This window comes from Garra rufa, chromosome 2 (genome assembly GCF_049309525.1).
Source record: "Garra rufa chromosome 2, GarRuf1.0, whole genome shotgun sequence".
NCBI lineage: Eukaryota > Metazoa > Chordata > Actinopteri > Cypriniformes > Cyprinidae > Garra > Garra rufa.
In genome coordinates this window covers 17,367,194-17,385,792 of record NC_133362.1, presented here as the reverse complement: position 1 = coordinate 17,385,792, position 18,599 = coordinate 17,367,194, and the positions used below count along the sequence as shown (strand labels likewise).

Sequence of the window (18,599 nt, the reverse complement as noted above, 5' to 3'; positions counted from 1 at the left end):
AAAGTGGTTTGCTTGCCTTAGCTGCTGATTTAAACTGGGTTTAACTGGTCTCCCATGTTGAACAGCTGACAAAACTGTTCTAAAACCATAAAACCAGACCATCCTGGCCTGTGGAAAATGGTTTGGTGGACAACTACAGACCACATTAGACTGTTTTAAAGGGGTCATCGGATGCCATTTTCCACAAGTTCATATGATTCTTTAGGGTCTTAATGAAAAGTCTATAATATACTTTGGTTAAAATTTTAAAAAAATTTAAAAAACACCTTTTTACCTTGTCAAAATCAGCTCTGCAAAATATATATTTTATGTATTTATTTTCATTTCTGCCATTAATTTTACTTATCTATCTCTTACTTACCTATTTCTTTCTCTATTTCTTTCTTTCTTTCTTTCTTTCTTTCTTTCTTTCTTTATGTTTGTTTGTTTAATTTTTGCCGTTAAAGTTAATTAATTTGATTTATCTCAATATTTATTTATTTATTTATTTATTTTGTCTGTTTATTTCACATTATTTTCAGGTTAATTAATTTGACTGATCTCATTATTTATTTATTTTCTGTTTGTATTTTTTTTTGTTGCATTATTTTCAGGTTAATTCCTTTTTCTTCTTTCTTTCTTTCTTTCTTTCTTTCTTTCTTTCTTTCTTTCTGTCTTTCTGTCTTTTTTTGTTTGTTTAATTTTTGCCTTTAATTTTTATTTTTCACATTATTTTCAGGTTAATTAATTTTACTTATCTCATTATTTATTTGTTTATGTATTTTCTGTCTATTTTTTTGCATTATTTTCAGGTTAATTCATTTTACTACTTTCTTTCTTTCTTTTTTGTTTGTTTAATTTTTGCCTTTAATTTTAATGTTTCACATTATTATCAGGTTAATTAATTTTACTTATCTCATTATTTATTTATTTATTTTCTGTCTGTATGTTTCACATTATTTTCAGGCTAATTAATTTTACTTATCTCATTTATTTATTTATTTATTTATTTTCTGTCTGTATGTTTCACATTATTTTCAGGCTAATTAATTTTACTTATCTCATTTATTTATTTATTTATTTTCTGTTTAATTTTTGCCTTTAATTTTAATTTTCCACATTGTTTTCAGGTTAACTATGTTTACCAAATTCTCATTACTTTCTCATTATTCTGATACGAGTCTCATTCTCATTCTATTAAAAAAAGATTAATATAATTATAAATATTTTACACAAAAAAATTACTGTTACAATAATGTGGATAATCATTAAAAATAATCAGATAATTTTGGCGTAATATGTAATTACTGGTTCTCAAAATGTCAAAATGCAAAATAATAATGAAAATAATTATAATTATTGAATTTTTATGTAACCATTTGCAGTTGAACATACACTTTTGCATGAAAAACACAAAAAGTAATATTAATTATGCATGTTGTTAGGCCCAGATGTAGTGGGAGGGTCGTTGTCACATTGGAAAACAACAGAATCACAGTAGAAAATGTTGCGGTGGTTTGTGTGTGTGACATGGTTTAGTGAAAACTAAATGTTAGGTGATAATTTTAGCATGTGGGACAAAAATGTCACCACCAATACATATGACTTTTCAAGGTCACACCCTGACAGGCCGGGTTTGGTCATCTATATGTGTGTCTCTATCCATTTTAGATGTGGGTCACATCTTCCTGTGTTTTTTTCCCCCGATATACACCAGCATTATTCTTTAAAATCTGTTGCTAGTCTTCTGCAGTACTGTATATTTCTCTGAACATCCACCAAGACAACATGTGTCGGTCTGAACCTTCATCCACTAGCTGACACATTCAGCTTCTTACATTTTTATGAGTCCTGTACCCACGGGTCCAGTTGGACACATGTCATAATGATTTGGTTGGACGTCACCTCCATCACTTTCTCACCCATCAGGCAAATCATGACCATTTCAAAGTTCCTCAGTCTTTCCAGTTCCTGCGGTTCTGGCTCAGCTGCTTTCAGTTTATTCTTTGGTGCAAAAGTTTTTCATGTTAATTATTTAGTAGCTTCTACCAGTGTCCATTCAAACACAGTTCCGTATAAATATGACTTGACTTGAGGAAAAACAGCTTGCTGTTCTGTATGTTGGTCGATGCATTCGTACCTGTAAAGTTAGGCATTTTAGATGGGTTCAGATTGTTTTTCTCAAAGCACAATGACTGTCATTAAAATTTGTATTTCATGATGTTTTCATTCTGTAACCATTTTATTACTTTAAAAAAGTTAATTAGTTGATTATGGCTTTTATAGAGATATATCAGATCTTTCTTTAATGAAGCACACATAAAATCCTCATGCTTCCATAAAGCAGTAATAGAGCAGGGAATGAAATGATTTGATTTGATTAGATAAAGATGAATATGGCACCTTCAGACAATAACAGAAAATAGGAATGATCCACTATTATGAACTATAATTTCCTCTTCATGCAATTTGTTAAAAATATAATTAACTAGGCAAAGTCAAACTTATTTTATTTTTATTTATTTTAGTCAATGATACGAAGCACTTTCGTTATGAATGTAAAGTTATAATGTTGCTTGGGAATTGTAAAGTTACAGATCTATAATTAGTTTTTATCTATAATTTTATTAATTTATTTGTTTAATTAGTAATAAGGTGAATCCCATAAAGAGGTTTGCAGGTTATATTTTACCACAAAAAAAGAAAAGAAAAAAGAACTATATAGAGTAAAATTTGGCATAAAGAAAATAACTGTTGAGACAATTAATCAATGAATGTATGAATGAATGTTGGTCTATTTTTTATTTGTTTCATTTTTCCCTTTATTTATTTATTTGCTTTAAGTTAGCTTTTAGTTTAATAAATTTTTTTATTAATTAATATTTTTTATACGAGTTATATTAAAAAAAAAAGATTAGTATATAATGTATATTATACAAAAAATTACAATGTTACAATAATCATTAGATAATCATTGGATATCATTGGATCATTAGGTAATTATTAAAAACAATCATGCTAAAATCATTAAAAATAAACATTATATATTCATGTATGTATTTATTTATGCATGTTTTATTTATTTATTTTCTGTTTGTTTCATTTTTGCCTTTCATTTTTATTTTTCACATTATTTTCAGGTTATTTAATTCTATTTATTTATTTATTTTTATTCATTCATTTACAGTTTATTTCATTTCTGCCTTTAATTTTAATTCTTTGCATTATTTTCAGGTTAATTACTTTTAGTTATCTCATTATTTATTTATTTATTCTGTTTGTTTTATTTTTGCCTTTAATTTTTATTTTTCACATTATTTTCAGATTAATCAATTTTACCCAATTCTCATTACTTTCTCATTATTGTCTCGTACTCATTCTATTAAAAAAGATAAATATATTATTATATATACTGTGCAAAAATTACAATGTTACAGTAATGAGAATAATCATTAAAAATAATCAATCATTTAAAATAATCATTATTTATTTATTTATTTATTTATTTATTTATTTATTTTCTGTTTGTTTAATTTTTGCCTTTAATTTTTTTTACCCATTTTACCCAATTCATTCATTCATTTATTTATTTTTTGTTTGTTTCATTTTTGCCTTTAATTTTTATTTTTTACATTATTTTTAGGTTAATTAATTTTCCAATTCTTGTTACTTTCTCATTATTTTAATAGGAGTCTCATTCTCATTTTTTAAATTAATTTATTTTTTAAATATTTTAAATAATAATATTTAATTTTATATATTATGCAAAAAAATTGACAATGTTACAGTAATGTTTACAATCATTAAAATAATCATACTAAAATAATTAAAAATAAACATTTTATTTATGTATTTATTTATTTGTATTTAATACACAAAAGAAAAAAGAAATAAAATACATACAAATTTATGAAATTTGTATTTTATAATGTTTTCATTCTGTAACCGTTTTATTACTTTAAAGAAGTAAATGAATTGATTATGGCTTTTATAAAGAAATATCAGATCTTCTTTTAATGAAGCACACATGAAATCCTCATTCTTCCAAAAAGCACTAATAGAGTAGGGAATGAAATGATTTAATTTGATTAGATAAAGATGAATGCGGCACCTTCAAACAATAACAGAAAATAGGAATCATCCACTGAACGATAATTTCCTCTCCATGCAATTTGTTGTTAAAAATATAATTAACTAGACAAAGTCAAACTTGTTTTTATTTTATTTTATTTTATTTTATTTTATTTTATTTTATTTTATTTTATTTTATTTTATTTTATTTTATTTTATTTTATTTTTCAGTTGATGCAAGTTTTGAGTTTTCCTTTGCCATTTGGCAGACTTCTTTGCATTGCTTTATGGGTAACCAGTTAAAGTGTGTTGTGCACTATAAATCAGATTGGATTATGAGTACACAACAGTGAACTATATATGGAATGAAATTGTTCACTAAGAATTTGGACAGCACCACGAAATGCTGACACCCTATATAGTGCACTGTAGAGTCTTTCTCCCACTCTTGTGAAGTAAAAGAAATCCCCGGAGCCCTCATCAGCAGCCCATACACTGGTGGGCATCCATCAGCTGACAACAAATCTTTTTGAGAAATATTTCATTGTGACCATGAAACTGTATTTTGCATTATATTTATGGCGAAATATATTTTTGTCCCTATGACAACTGAATTATTTAGTTGTTTTTCCTTGCGTATGTATATGTAGCACTGCATTCAGGGTGAGCCTTCACCAAGCAAAAAAGATTGTATTTACATTGTATATTATTTATATTTGGTCACTCAAAGACAGACTCAGTAATTCATTTTTTCCTTAAAAGTTTTTAAAAAATAAAGAAATGAATAGCACTTTTTAGTCCTCTCACTGTGAGAAAAGAGAATATTTATTCTGCGCTTTTAAATATAAAGTCATGTAAGGTTTCCTTATGATTATTTGATTGCACATGCTGAGATGTTTTAAATCTCACAGCTCTTTTGTGCATTTTTCGTGATTGCTATGCATAAGGTTTATACTTGACTGCATCTCTCAAATGTTTGTTTTCGGAGTATCCACTACAGCGTGCATAGTCGCATTTTCGACCCACGAAAACTCCTGAATCCGATGATTTGATGTGTATCCAGTGAAAAGAAAAATCCTTGTAGTTTGAGATTGATCGGTGATGTTTGCGTGGAGAGGGCAATTCTCAGACATGTATGGAAAATGTTAAGCAGTCTGAAGAGAGCCGTTTGATCAGAGGAACCTCTCAGTGAGTTTTGACTGTTAACTCGGTTAGCTCTGACCTCTAGTGAGCCTGTCTATATCTCTACAGACAGACATAACACGACTCTCAATGACCTCTGTGGTCCTCTCTCGTTCACTTTCTCTTCTCTTCTTCTTTCTGTATAATTAATGCCTGTGAAGCACATCAGTTTACATTAAAACAGAAATACACTGAAGTTGTGATTTGAACATGAGTCTAGAGGTCTCTTGCCATGTTTTCTGGCCTTAAGACATTGTGATATGTATCAGCATTGTCTCATAGGGACATGTGAGCAACATGTCTGTGAGTGTTTATGCAGTAAACAGTTAAAGTTCATAGCATTTTTAATAGGGCCAAGCAACGCTTTGTTTTCTTTTCATTTGTTTAGCCTAAAGCTTAGAAATTTCCCTTTGGGTGAACAAACTTTACTCATGTCAGTTATATAATTATAAATGTCATTTTAAATTTACATTACCAGTCAAAAGTTTTTTAACAAGTCTCTTCTGCACACCAAGCCTGCATTTATTTGATTCAGAGTACAGCAAAAACAGTAACATTTTAAAATGTTTTTACTATTTAAAATAACGGTTTTCTATTTGAATATATTTGAAAATGTATTTTTTTTCCTGTGATTTCAAAGCTGAATTTTTAGCATCATTACTTCAGTCACACGATCCTTCGGAAATCATTCTAATATTCTGATTTGCTGCTCAAAAACATTTAATGTTATTATTATGTTGAGACAGGCTAAGTAGAACGTTTTCAGGTTTCTTTGATGAATAGAAAGTTCAAAAGAACAGCATTTATCTGAAATAGAAATCTTTTGTAACATCATAAATGTCTTTGTCATCACTTTTGAATTGTATAGTTTAAAATGTTACAAAAGCTTTTTGTTTTCAGATCAAGTCTGGTCTTTGGATCTTTCTGTTCATCAAAGAATCCAACTCAACTATATATATGGATTTTATTAATAATTACAAATGTTTCTTGAACAGCAAATCAGCATATTAGAATGATTTCTGAAGGATCATGTGACACTGAAGACTTCAGCTTTACATCACAGGATTAAATTCAATTGTATTAAAAAATTAAGTGTACTAATATTTCACAATATTACTCTTTCTGTTTATTTTTTCTATTTTTGATCTGTAATTTAGCCTTGGAGAGCATTTTTAGAGACTTTTTAGAAAAACAAAATCTTAATTATTCTAATACATACACTACCAGTCAAAAGTTTTTGAACAGTAAGATTCTGAATGTTTTTTAAATAAGTCTCTTTTGCTCACCAATCCTGCATTTACTTGAGCCAAGGTACAGCAAAAACAGTAACATTTTAAAATATTTTTACTATTTAAAAAAACTGATTTCTATATTTTTTAAAACATTATTTATTCCTGATTTCAAAGCTGAATTTTTAGCACCATTACACCAGTCTTCAGTGTCACATGACCCCTCAGAATAATAATACAAATAACAATAATAACAATAATACAAATAATACTAATAATATGTTTTATTTTTATAGTGTCAAGAACCCAAGGTCACTTTACAAAATATACAATATACAAGCAAAAAAAAAAAAAAAAAAAAAAAATTCAATCATTCTAATATGCTTATTTGCTGTTCAAGAAACAATTATGCTGTTCTTTTGAACTTTCTGTTCTTAAAAGAATTCTGTTTCCACAACAAACCTATAATGAGAAGAACCATGATTAATAATTGAGCACCAGTTATAACTGAATCATTTACTGCCTGTGAATTTGTCAAATCTTGCATTTGTCCAGAGCCACTGATCCTGCCTAAATCTCTAGTAATCTTTTTGAGTATTTCAACCCCACAAACAGTTTTGGTCATTTTCAAATCAATATGAATAAAACATTAATCTAAAACCTCTATTTTCCGGGTTACCTATTTTCAGGATTCTTTGATGAATAGACCAGAATTTATCTGAAAAAAAGAAGCTTTTGTGACATTATAAATTCAGCTTTGAAATCACATGAATAAATTATGTTTTAACAATTATTAAAATAGAAAACAGTTATTTTAAATATTAAAAATAGTAACTATTACTGTTTTTGCTGTACTTTGGATCAAATGAATGGCTTGGTGAGAAGAGACTTCTTTACGAAACATGAAAAATCTTACTGTTCAAAAACTTTTGACTAGTAGCGTGTGTTTGGAATAATTAAGATTTTGTTTCTCTAAAAAGTCTCTAATGCTCTCCAAGGCTACATTACGGATCAAAAATAGAAGTATTAAACAGAAACAGTAATATTGTGAAAAATTAGTACTATTTAAAATAACTGCTTTCTTTTTTAATAGAATTTAAAATGGAATTTATTCCTGTGATGTAAAGCTGAAGTTTCAGTATCATTACTCCAGTTTTCAGTGTCACATGAATTCTGTAATTAGCATATTTTTTCTGGAAACGTATGATACTTTTTTGAGGATTCTTTAATGAATGTAACAATTCAAAAAAATAGCATTTATTTTATTTATTGTTATTATTTTTGTAACATTCCACATTTTTATTGCAACTTATAAACAGTTTAATGCATTCCTGTGATGCAAAGCTGAATTTTCAGCATCATTACTCCCGTTTTCAATGTCACATGATCCTTCAGAAATCATTCTAATATGCTGATTTGGTTCTTATTATCAATCTTGATATTTTTGTGTGAACTGTTGGACAATATCATTCAAACGTCTGTGGTAAGATTTTATTTAAAAAAATAAAGATGCATTAAATTGGTCAAAAGTGACGTAAAGACTTTTATAATATAACAATTATGCTGTTCTTTTGAACTTTCTGTTCTTAAAAGAATTCTGTTTCCACAACAAACCTATAATAAGAAGAACCATGATTAATAATTGAGCACCAGTTGTAACTGAATCATTTACTGCCTGTGAATTTGTCAAATCTTGCATTTGTCCAGAGCCACTGATCCTGCCTAAATCTCTAGTAATCTTTTTAAGTATTTCAACCCCACAAACAGTTTTGGTCATTTTCAAATCAATATGAATAAAACATTAATCTAAAACCGCTATTTTCCGGGTTACCTGAAGAGCCAGGGAAGCGTCGGCGTCGAGCATTTGTTTGTAAATAGTAATTTCATCTGTTTCTCTGTATTTTGTTTACTGTGAAAAGGAGCCAAAAAATGTGCTTGTGTTGATATTATTATGGATGGGGATTATTCTCGAGAGAGATAATAGGTTTTATCGGTTTCTCACGCACATTCTTGACCCAAAGTTCAGGTCTGATGGCATCTAGCCAGCAGAAGAAATCAGTCAGTGATTCTGCCTCTCAGAAGGAGAGAGAGCTAGAGACTGACAGGATAGGGCTGGTGTGAGACTCCCTCACTTCCAACGGATCCCCAAATTATTTGGTGTTGAAAGGCCCAGACAGGACGTCAGGAGACACGGAGAGCGCAGTGTCAGGCTGCTGAGGAGATAGAGAGGTGAAACAGATAGTGAAAACATCTCCTCAGCCGTGTGTTAATTACGTCTCCTATCACCCTGGTGTCTGAGAGCTGAGGTGGACCTCCAGGGTCAGTGCCACCACTCGCTGAGTAACAGATGGGTCATTTGTACGAAATGGGTGCTTTTTGGTCCCAGTTTCATTTTTAGATTATAGCATCCTGACTAGTTCATTTTTGTATGCATAAATTGCATACATTACATTTCTATAAAAATAAAAAAAAGACATATACACACAATTTCAAAAGTTTAGGGTCAGTAAGATTTATAAATGTTTTTGAAAATAGTTTCTTATGCACACTGAAGCTGTTTAAATCATCAGTAAAAAAAAAAAAAACTTAAACAGTAATATTGTGAAATATTATTACAATTGCAATACAAGAATGAAAAGTTCAAAAGAATAGCATTTATTTTATTTATTTATTATTTTTGTAACATTCCATCATTGTTTTGCAACTTACAGACAGTTTAATGCATCTTTGCTGAATAAATCTTACTGACCCCCAAACTTTTGAACAAAATTTGTATTACCAATATTTTTAAATATTTTTCTAACATTGCAACATTTTCATTGTAACTTAGTTTAATGCATCATTCTAAATAAATATTAATAGCTAACTAACTAATTAACTAAATAAATAATCTCACTGACCCCAAACTTTTCAACTGTAGTTTATATATAATTTCAATATTTTTTATTACATATATTTTATATATACATTAATATAATTGTGACATTATACCATCTTGTCTGGATTATTTTTGGATTTTTTTTTATTTATTTTTGTAAAATTGCAACATTTTCACTGTAATTTATAATCAGTTTAATGCTGAAATTTACTGGAAAAAAAAACAAATTTTTAAACTGTAGTTTTAATTACATATATATTACATATTTCTGGATTTTTTTATTTAATATTTTATTTATTTATTGTAACATTGCAACATTTTCGTTTTTACTTCATTGTAGTTATTAATAACAAACTAACTAAATAAATTAAATAATCTTACTGACCCCAAACTTTTAAACTGTAGTTTATATATAATGTTGATATTTTTATAACATATATATGTTATATATACAGTAATATAATTTTTATCTTATAACATATTGTCTGGATTATATCTGGATTTTGTATTGATTTTTATTTATTTATTTATTGCTAAATTTTCTTAGCAACATAGATGATCAAACTTTTAAACTGTAGTTTAAATATAATGCCAATATTATTATTATTATTTATTTATTTTTTACATATTTTATATATACAGTAATATACTTTTTATATTATATCAACTGGATTATTTCTATATATTTATTTATTAATCATATATAATAATATTTATTTTTTATTCATTACTTTATTTAATTGTTGTAACATTGCAACATTTTCATTTTAATTTATAATCAGTTTGATGTATCATTGCTGAAAATAAATAAATAAATGGATAAATGGATGGGATGAATGTCTTGCTGACCACAAGCTTTCAAACTGTAGTTTATATGTCAATATTTTTCATTACATATGTTTTTAAATATACACTAATATAACTGTTATATTATAACATCTTGCCTGGATTATTTCTTTTTGGATTAATTGTTCATTTTAAATATTTGTAAGATTTTATCGAATATTGCGATTATTTTTAGCATTATATTTTCCAAACACAATCTTGCAATTAAGATTGAGAATTAAAATCAAATTAAGTGAACTCATTTTACACAACCCAGATTTTTAATACTTGAACACATTTTTCTCTTTAAATGTTCTTACCTTTTCGAAATGGAAAAGGCACATATTTGATGCCTCCTCCTCCTCCTATTCCTCCTCTCCTTCAGCGATATTAAATATTAATCTCCTCCAATCTATTTATTTCTCAATCGATACGCTGTGTTAACACCAAGACTGCTTTCCCATCTCGGCTCAGGCTCTGGTGATTAATATGGCAGTTAGTGGCATCATCTCTTACATTTACCGGTCAATGTGTCATTACTTTCTCATCAAGACGGTGGTGTGACGACCCCGGCACCTGCCACAGATGGCAGAACTGTGTAAATGATCATGTCGAAGCTACTTAATGGATCAGTAAATCTACAAGGAATTGGCAAGCACCCCATGATAAATATAGCTAATAGACCACATTTTGAGACACAAGATGGGTATGTATAAACAGTCATGTGAATTATATAACAGCGGAGGTGCTGCTTTAATAAAAAAGTGGGCGTTTTTGGATGAACAAATAGTGAGGATTTGGATTTGTGTGCATATTCAACAGACTGTTGTTTGTAGTAACTGCTGAAAGTGTGGAGAGAGTTGAGCAGCAAACAGCCATATGGAGATGTTTGCGTAAGTGTTAAAGTGTGAGTGCATATGCTAGTCTATGGCACGAATTCAAAGCTAAATCCTTCTCCTTCCTATCCACAGGTTTTCCCAATGAGCCGGCAGCAGAAATCGCCCTGAAGACCGTGCGTGAATGGATCCTAGACAACCAAGAAAAGGTAGGAGCTGCTTCAAGTCTGAAGGGCAGATTTTTTAAAATAGGAAATGCTTGTAAAAAAAAAAAAAAAGAAAAGGAAGTGCTGGAACCAGAATCCACAGTCCATTTCTCTGATGGAAAATCAATTAAAGCTTACAGCTCTTCCAGGAGGAAAATATAAAGTGGCAACTCCTGTCTTCATTTGTCATGTTTGTCTTCTCCTGTGTCACGTCCAGCTGTTTATCCACTACTAAAGACATATGATTGTACTTGGATGCACAGCTTTGAGGTTGAGCACTTTTTAGCAAAGCATTAATGACCTGCCTATTCTTATATCAGAGAAATCAGGTCTAAACAAAGGCAACAAATTCCTTGTGAAATCTCAAACCAACCTGCCTTGATCATCTGTGCTGCGCTTTGAATTTGAAAGCATTTCAGCTTGAGTAAAGTCCTTACATGGTCTGTTGGCTTCTTAAATGGGATTGTGTTGCCTATTGAGTGCATGTAGTTAGGGAGGAAGTGTGAATAAAATAAGCAAAATGAATTTGTAAATCAATTAAGTCATTACAGTGCCGTTGAAACACTGAACGCATGAATGTGTAGTGATGTTGACAGGTGGATGTGCTAATTAAGTGTTTGACTTGACAGGTTTATTTGTGATTATTTACATCAGTGTGTTTTGCTTCAGTATGTTTAGACCAGATTGGCTGTACAAAGCATATTACGTGATTTGTTTTGACAGTCATAAAAGTGGATAAATGAAATCCCCCTTAACTTCACATTAACTGAAGTACAGCGGCTGACCTACCAGTTAATCATCCTGTTATTAGAACGAGCAAGATCAATAACTCAATCACTCAGCAATCATAAACTGTAATGTTGCGCTTGCTCTTGAGTTATTTGACTTTGATGATGACAAGTGAGTGCTACTATGACAGAGTTTTTCAACAGGGGTCTATAGACCCCTAGTGGAATATAAAATAACTGCAAGGGATGCTGTCTTTTTAAGGGATAAAGTAACAGATTAGTATGTATTAGTATGTACTGTTGTCATTTACAGTTGAGGTCAAAAGTTTACATACACCTTCATTATTTTACCAAAATGTAATGCAAATGCTGTTTTTTATTCAGTACTGACCTGAATAAGATATTTCACATAAAAGACATTTACATAGTCCACGAGAGAAAATAATTGTTGAATTTATAAAAATGAGTTCAAAGTTTACATACTGTTCATTGTCCTAAACAGTTAAACTGCCTGTTGTTATTCAGAAAAATCCTTCAGGTCCAACAAATTCTTTGGTTTTTCAGCATTTTTGACTGAATGATTTTGGGATCCATCTTTTAACACTGAGGACAACTGAGGGACTTGTATGCAACTATTACAGAAGAGTTAAACGCTCACTGATGCTCCAGAAGGAAACACAATGCATTAAGAGCTGGGGGGTGAAAACTTTTGGAAATTGAAGATTGAGGTAAATTTTACTTACTTTGTCTTCTGAGAAACATGTGAGTGTCTTCTGTAACTTCTGAAGGGCAGTGCTAAATGAAAAACAAAATATTTTGGCAAAATAAGAAATATATAATAAATATATAAAAATAAGAATCTTCATTCTGTTCAAATGTTTACACCCCTGACTCTTAATGCATTTTTCTGAAGAACAGCCAACAGTTTAACTGTTCAGAACAAACAAGGGGCTCATGAACAACTACCACTAAACAAAAAAACAAACAAGAAAAGAAAACCACAGTTGTGAATAAACTTTTGAACAGTGTCATTTCATACATTCAACTATTATTTTCTCTTGTTTACTATATGTAAATATCTTTTAGGTAAAATATCTTATTTAGGTCAGTAATAAATAAAAAATAACAAGCGTTTTGTGTGATGCCTCTTCTTTTGGTAGAATAATTAACATTTTACAGATTCTGCAAAGTGTATGAAAACTTTTGACCTCTAGTGTATCGCCAGATTTTTGTTATTCCCTTAATGGGAAAATGTCTTATAGTGCCCTCCAAGGCACAATGTTCAGAAACAGCCTAAATCCTTATCATTATCATTTAATAATGACTTCTGTAAAAACACATTTTAATAACAATATACAATTAATGCATAGAGGATATAGAACCATACTGGCTATTTTATAAAGCATCGTTTAACTGTGTACTAATTTTTCTGTTGTGTACTAGCTTTAATTGCCAGTCAGTCAATAAAGCTATAAGGATGTGCTCAATAATCCAAATAATTCAAAAAGAAACCTAGACCAAGTTTAATTGTGTAACCAGGCATCACAGCTGCCAAAGGGGTGTACATACTGTATGGCTAATTATCTGTAAAAATGTAATAATTTTTCTATTATAATACATAAAATATTTATGCTAAATGATGAACGTAATAATTGACTAAAGCTTTCCACACTAGATCTCAGACTTTCAGTCATGTAATGCTGACACTGACTTTGTTTATATACTGCTATAATCCATCTGCTGACCCCATTAAGATACTGCAGTTAGGAATTTGCCTTGTGAGCAGTATTTCCCTATTATCTTAATCCAAGTAAGCTTATATTTGCAATAATCAGAATTAAATTAAGACTTCAGACTGCGTGTGAAGTACGTGTAGCAGCTGCAGTACTAACACTTTGCATATGGGGAAGAAAAAAAAAAGAAGCCACAATTTAACATGCTCAGGAAATCTTGGGTTTCCTATAAGTGAAAGATATTAATAAGCAACTTTATTCATTAATCAGGATGTACTTAATACAGGAGGAATATAAATAGAGTAGTTCTACGAACAACCCATACTCTCGCTTAGAAAAGCATACAAACAAATAAAACTTTGTGGGTGTCGCTCTCGTTCCTCCGGGTTTCTCAGAATAGATTGCATAACAGATTTCCGGGCTGCTTTTATTGAGTGGCCTTTACCTGCGGGAGCAGAGGGCAGTTTAATTTATTGTGATTGTTAGGCCAAAGCAAAGCCTGCAGAATGATTGTGAACTGAAGGGAAGTGAGGATTAATTACAGAGTATTTAGCCAGAGAGGACAAAACACAGCAAGAGCCGTAAGAGGGATTTATTGTTCAGTTCTGATAGCGTGTCTTCACCCCCAAGTGTTACCTGATCTTTTTACTGACTTCTAACTTTGCTAACTTTGCTTATTTATTTATTTAATTTGCAAGTGAGGGCTAAGTATTGTAATTTGATTTAATTGCACCTGCTGATACTGCTTTTCCCACATATTTTCTAATTTTATGTTCCCCATGCTTTTTGCATTATTTTAGGAATAGAACTTTTAAAAGCTTTAGAACTGTTACCCAGTTTATTTAGGCACTTTATCTAGCTCATTGTTTCAGACGATGATCAAATAATTAGTGTCTTAATGAATACCTTTTTTTCTGAGATTTTCTTACCTTGCATCCAACTTTTTCTTCCTTTAAGAGTGTGCTCAGCCATTTGTAAATTTTATGGGTCTGGCTTCTGGTCTCATCCACGTCCAGCTATTTTTAGCTGTACAAAACAGTTTGTTTAACTGCTTGATATTGCAAATTTGTGTGTCTTACCATATTATTTTAATGTACTATCTTAATTATGAGCACACTGGTTTGTAGCGCAAACAGTTTTACCATTTACTGCATGTTGTTATTCCTCTCATTATTTCCCTACTAAACCGGAAGTCTTACATATATAGGCTTACTTCCGCTTTAAAGAAAAAGGTGGATAGATACAGATATATATGGACTCAGTGTGTTGAATCACTAGGCCATCGTTATGATACCTAAAGATGCTTTACAGTGAAATACGCTGGGAGATATGCTGATAATGTTCTGGTGATATTTCAACATAATGATAAAGCTGAGCATAAGAACTCCTCTATAATGATTCCTAAATTATTTATGTAAAAGGGCAGCTGCCTAAAGCTCTTTATTTGATGTTCCCTGCTGATTGTTGCAGATGTTATCACAGTAATATTATTTCTGTTGGAGGAATAGCTCATCCTAAAATTAAAAATCTATTACCATTTACTTACCCTCATGTCTTTCTAATCCTGTCTGAGTTTCTTTCTTCTATATAAGACAAAAGATATTTTAAAGACCATTGACTTCCATTGTATGGACTATTCTTTTAAGCTTACTAGAGTAAGGGGCTGTTTACACAAAATGTGTTTTTTCCATTCCAGTGTGGTACTTTGCCATTGTTTTTCTATGTAAGCACACACTAGATGGATGTATATGACCATTGTGCTCTCATCCTGTGTCTTTTGGAGCGTCTCGCAAATTACCGTTTTTAAGATGCCATGTCAAGTTAAAAAGAAATTCAACTTTTAAACCCTCTCATCAATGTCAGTTCCAAAACAATGGACCAATCAGAAGACCCCAGAGGGGGGATAAGTTTTGTGAGCTTTAGTTTAGAGTAGCAAATTGGCATTGCAACTGTTTTATTTGGCGGAATTATTCTTGAACGCTTGCATTTTTAGCTGCAATAATTTGCTTTGCTATTCTAAAGTAAAAGTGTCAGTTATGTATGTAACCCTCATTCCCTGAAAGAGGGAACAGAGACGGCATGTCTGTAATGACCGACAAATTGGGATCTCACTTAGAGAGATCTATGACGTCGAGAGTGACCGTCTGAAAGGGAACGTCTCCGTTACCTATGTAACCCTTATTCCCTGAAGGAGGGAATGGAGAGAGTGACCACAGCTTTTGGTATGGTAAAGAATTGTCTTATTTCGTACAATATATATATATATATATATATATATATATATATATATATATATATATATATATATATATATATATATCTGGGGAGTTTTCTAAACTTCATCTTCCAGAGAGATAATTTCATATCTGGATGTATGGAAGCCCTTTTCCGCCACTGAATACAAAATAAAAAGGTAGTTGCAACTTTTTATCTCACAATTCTGACTTTTTTTTTTCTCGCAATTGCAGGTTAACATCTTGCAATTCTGACTTTTTTTTCTCAGAATTGCATCATATAAACTCACAATTCTGACTTATTTTCTCAGAATTTACAATTGTGAGTTATAAAGTTAGAACTTTTTTTTTTCAGAACTGATTTTTTTTTCTCAGAATTGTGAGATATAAACTGTATCTGACTTTTTTTTCTCAGAATTGTGAGATATAAACTCACAATTGCGAGTTATAAAGTCCGGTTCTGAGGAGAAAAAAAAGGCTGATATGTTGACAGAATTGCGAGTTTATATCACAGAGTTCTGACTTTATTTATCAGAATTGCGAGTTTATATCAGGCAATTGTGACTTTATTTCAGAATTGTGAGATAACAAGTCGCAATAACCTTTATTTTTTATTCAGTGGCAGAAACCTGCTTCCATATGGATGTCTTCAATCAAATCTATCACAAAGTATTTAAAGATTCATTACTGTCCTTTCCAGTCGAGGAAAAGAGAGATGAGTTATAAATTGCCTGCCTTGCAAACCTTTAGTAGTCCAGGAGCCAAGCAGGGGAAAAACTGAGAAGATGAGCATTTGACATGAACATGTGACTAGGTCCACAGACTTTTATTCTATTGTGTTCTATTCTATTCACCACATTCCATTTTCTCAGGCATCCCAAAATACACAGTTGAAACCCCATGCATGAAGGATAATTTGCTGTGCTGATAACGTCTCCATCCATAACAGTGAGGATGCTATTACGGGCTTGGCTTGCGAGAGGTGCATTAGTTTATCGAGAGCATCCCGGGATATAAGTGCATGTATGCACTATACTGTTTATTTCACAATAAGGTGCATTAGGCCTGGCTTGTAAATTAGAGCCTGGGCTCTTAGCTACCTTAAGATGCCTCCACTTATATATGTAATATATCATGGTACAGCCGTGCCGCTGCACCTCACACTCCGACAATTGTGATTGATGACTGAAGGTTAACCTTCGCGGGCCAGGGTGTATGTTCACTATACCGCATTGGGGAAGAGTAATGGAGATGGGGTTTTCTGATGGAAGCTGGGCTGCAGTGAAAAGGGGGTTGGGTGATTCTTTCCACAGAAATACAGTAAAGAATAGTATATGCTGTGCTTTTAAATTAAAGGGATATTTCATCCAAAAATGAAAATTCTGTCATTAATTCCTCACCCTCATGTCGCTCCAAACCTGTAAGACCTTTGTTTATCTTGGGAACACAAGTTAAGATATTTTTGATGAAATCCGAGAGCTTTCTGACCTTGCATAGAGATTAAAGTTTGCAGAAACTATATTCCCTCTTCTTATAGGTTACTTCGTGAAAGTCCTACCCACACAAAATGGTGTTACAAACACAAAAGGGACCGTAAAAATACATACAAGCACCTCATCCCTTTTGAGGTTTTGGGGTCACGCTCACTTCGGAGGTTCTTCTTCTAATGTGAGAAAGATTAGCTTTGTGTTTATCCCCTGGTCCAGCTCACCGTTGCCCTGCTAGATTTACAGAGCTTCACAGAAGGCATTTGTGCCCTGCGTGAAATCATTCTGAAAAGCCAAGCCGTGGGTGTTTTTTTTTACCCTATTGTGTTAAAGTTGAGCAAAAGCCGATGAGAATATCATCCACAGCACTGCATGTTCCAGCTCTGTCATGATCTCTCACATCTGAGGGCATCAAAGTAGGAAGTCACGCTTTCATCTGCTCTCATAAGTCCAGACAACACAGCACCCTCCTTCTCTGGGATGTATTTCTCATCAGTATGACATCAGTCTGATTTCTATATGACAGACTGTGGCAGCCGTAGACATCTATTGAGCCCCCTGCCCTAACCAACATGATGAATCAATTACAGTGGCTGCCCTGTTAGTAGGGGTTTAATAAAATCTATTGCTCTATTTCAGTACTTCTTAAAGTAAAGGTTTCTAAACCAAACTTGGTCACGTACCTGTAAATGTTCGACCGCAGCATGTTTTAGTAATATGTGCAGTTATTTCTTTAGTAAGGTTAACTGAAATGGCAAAGAGCAAATGTATTTTTTACATTCTATTCTTCCACATAGTTTGTGCTACTGTGACCACTTGAGCTAAGGATCATATCATGCATCAATATTTTCATTCCAGTGCAAACATATAGGGTTCCATTATGGACTTTTTTGTTTGTTTTTGATATTTTACCAAAATAAGAGGGATCTCAAAATGTCTGTTATTTTTTTATTTAGCAATGACCTGAATAAGATATTTCACATAAAAGAGGTTTACATCTAGTCCACAAGAGAAAATAATAGTTGAATTTATAAAAATGACCCTGTTCAAAAGTTTACATACACTTGATTCTGAATACTGTGTATTAAATGATCCACAGCTGTTTTTTGTTTTTTTTTAGTGGTGGTTGTTCATGAGTCCCTTGTTTGTCCTGAACAGTTAAACTGCCCACTGTTCTTTAGAAAAATCCTTCAGGTCCCACAATTGTTTAG

At 31.4% G+C, this 18,599-nt stretch overlaps 1 protein-coding gene across 1 annotated transcript in view; it reads left to right on the top strand.

The window, feature by feature from the left end:
- Positions 1–18,599, top strand: part of macrod2 (mono-ADP ribosylhydrolase 2) — an 849,841-nt gene that overhangs the window by 641,189 nt on the left and 190,053 nt on the right. Inside the window, exon 8 of the mRNA XM_073834923.1 lies at positions 11,136–11,209. Coding sequence (XP_073691024.1) covers positions 11,136–11,209 — 74 coding nt within the window. The remainder of the gene's footprint in view (positions 1–11,135; positions 11,210–18,599) is intronic.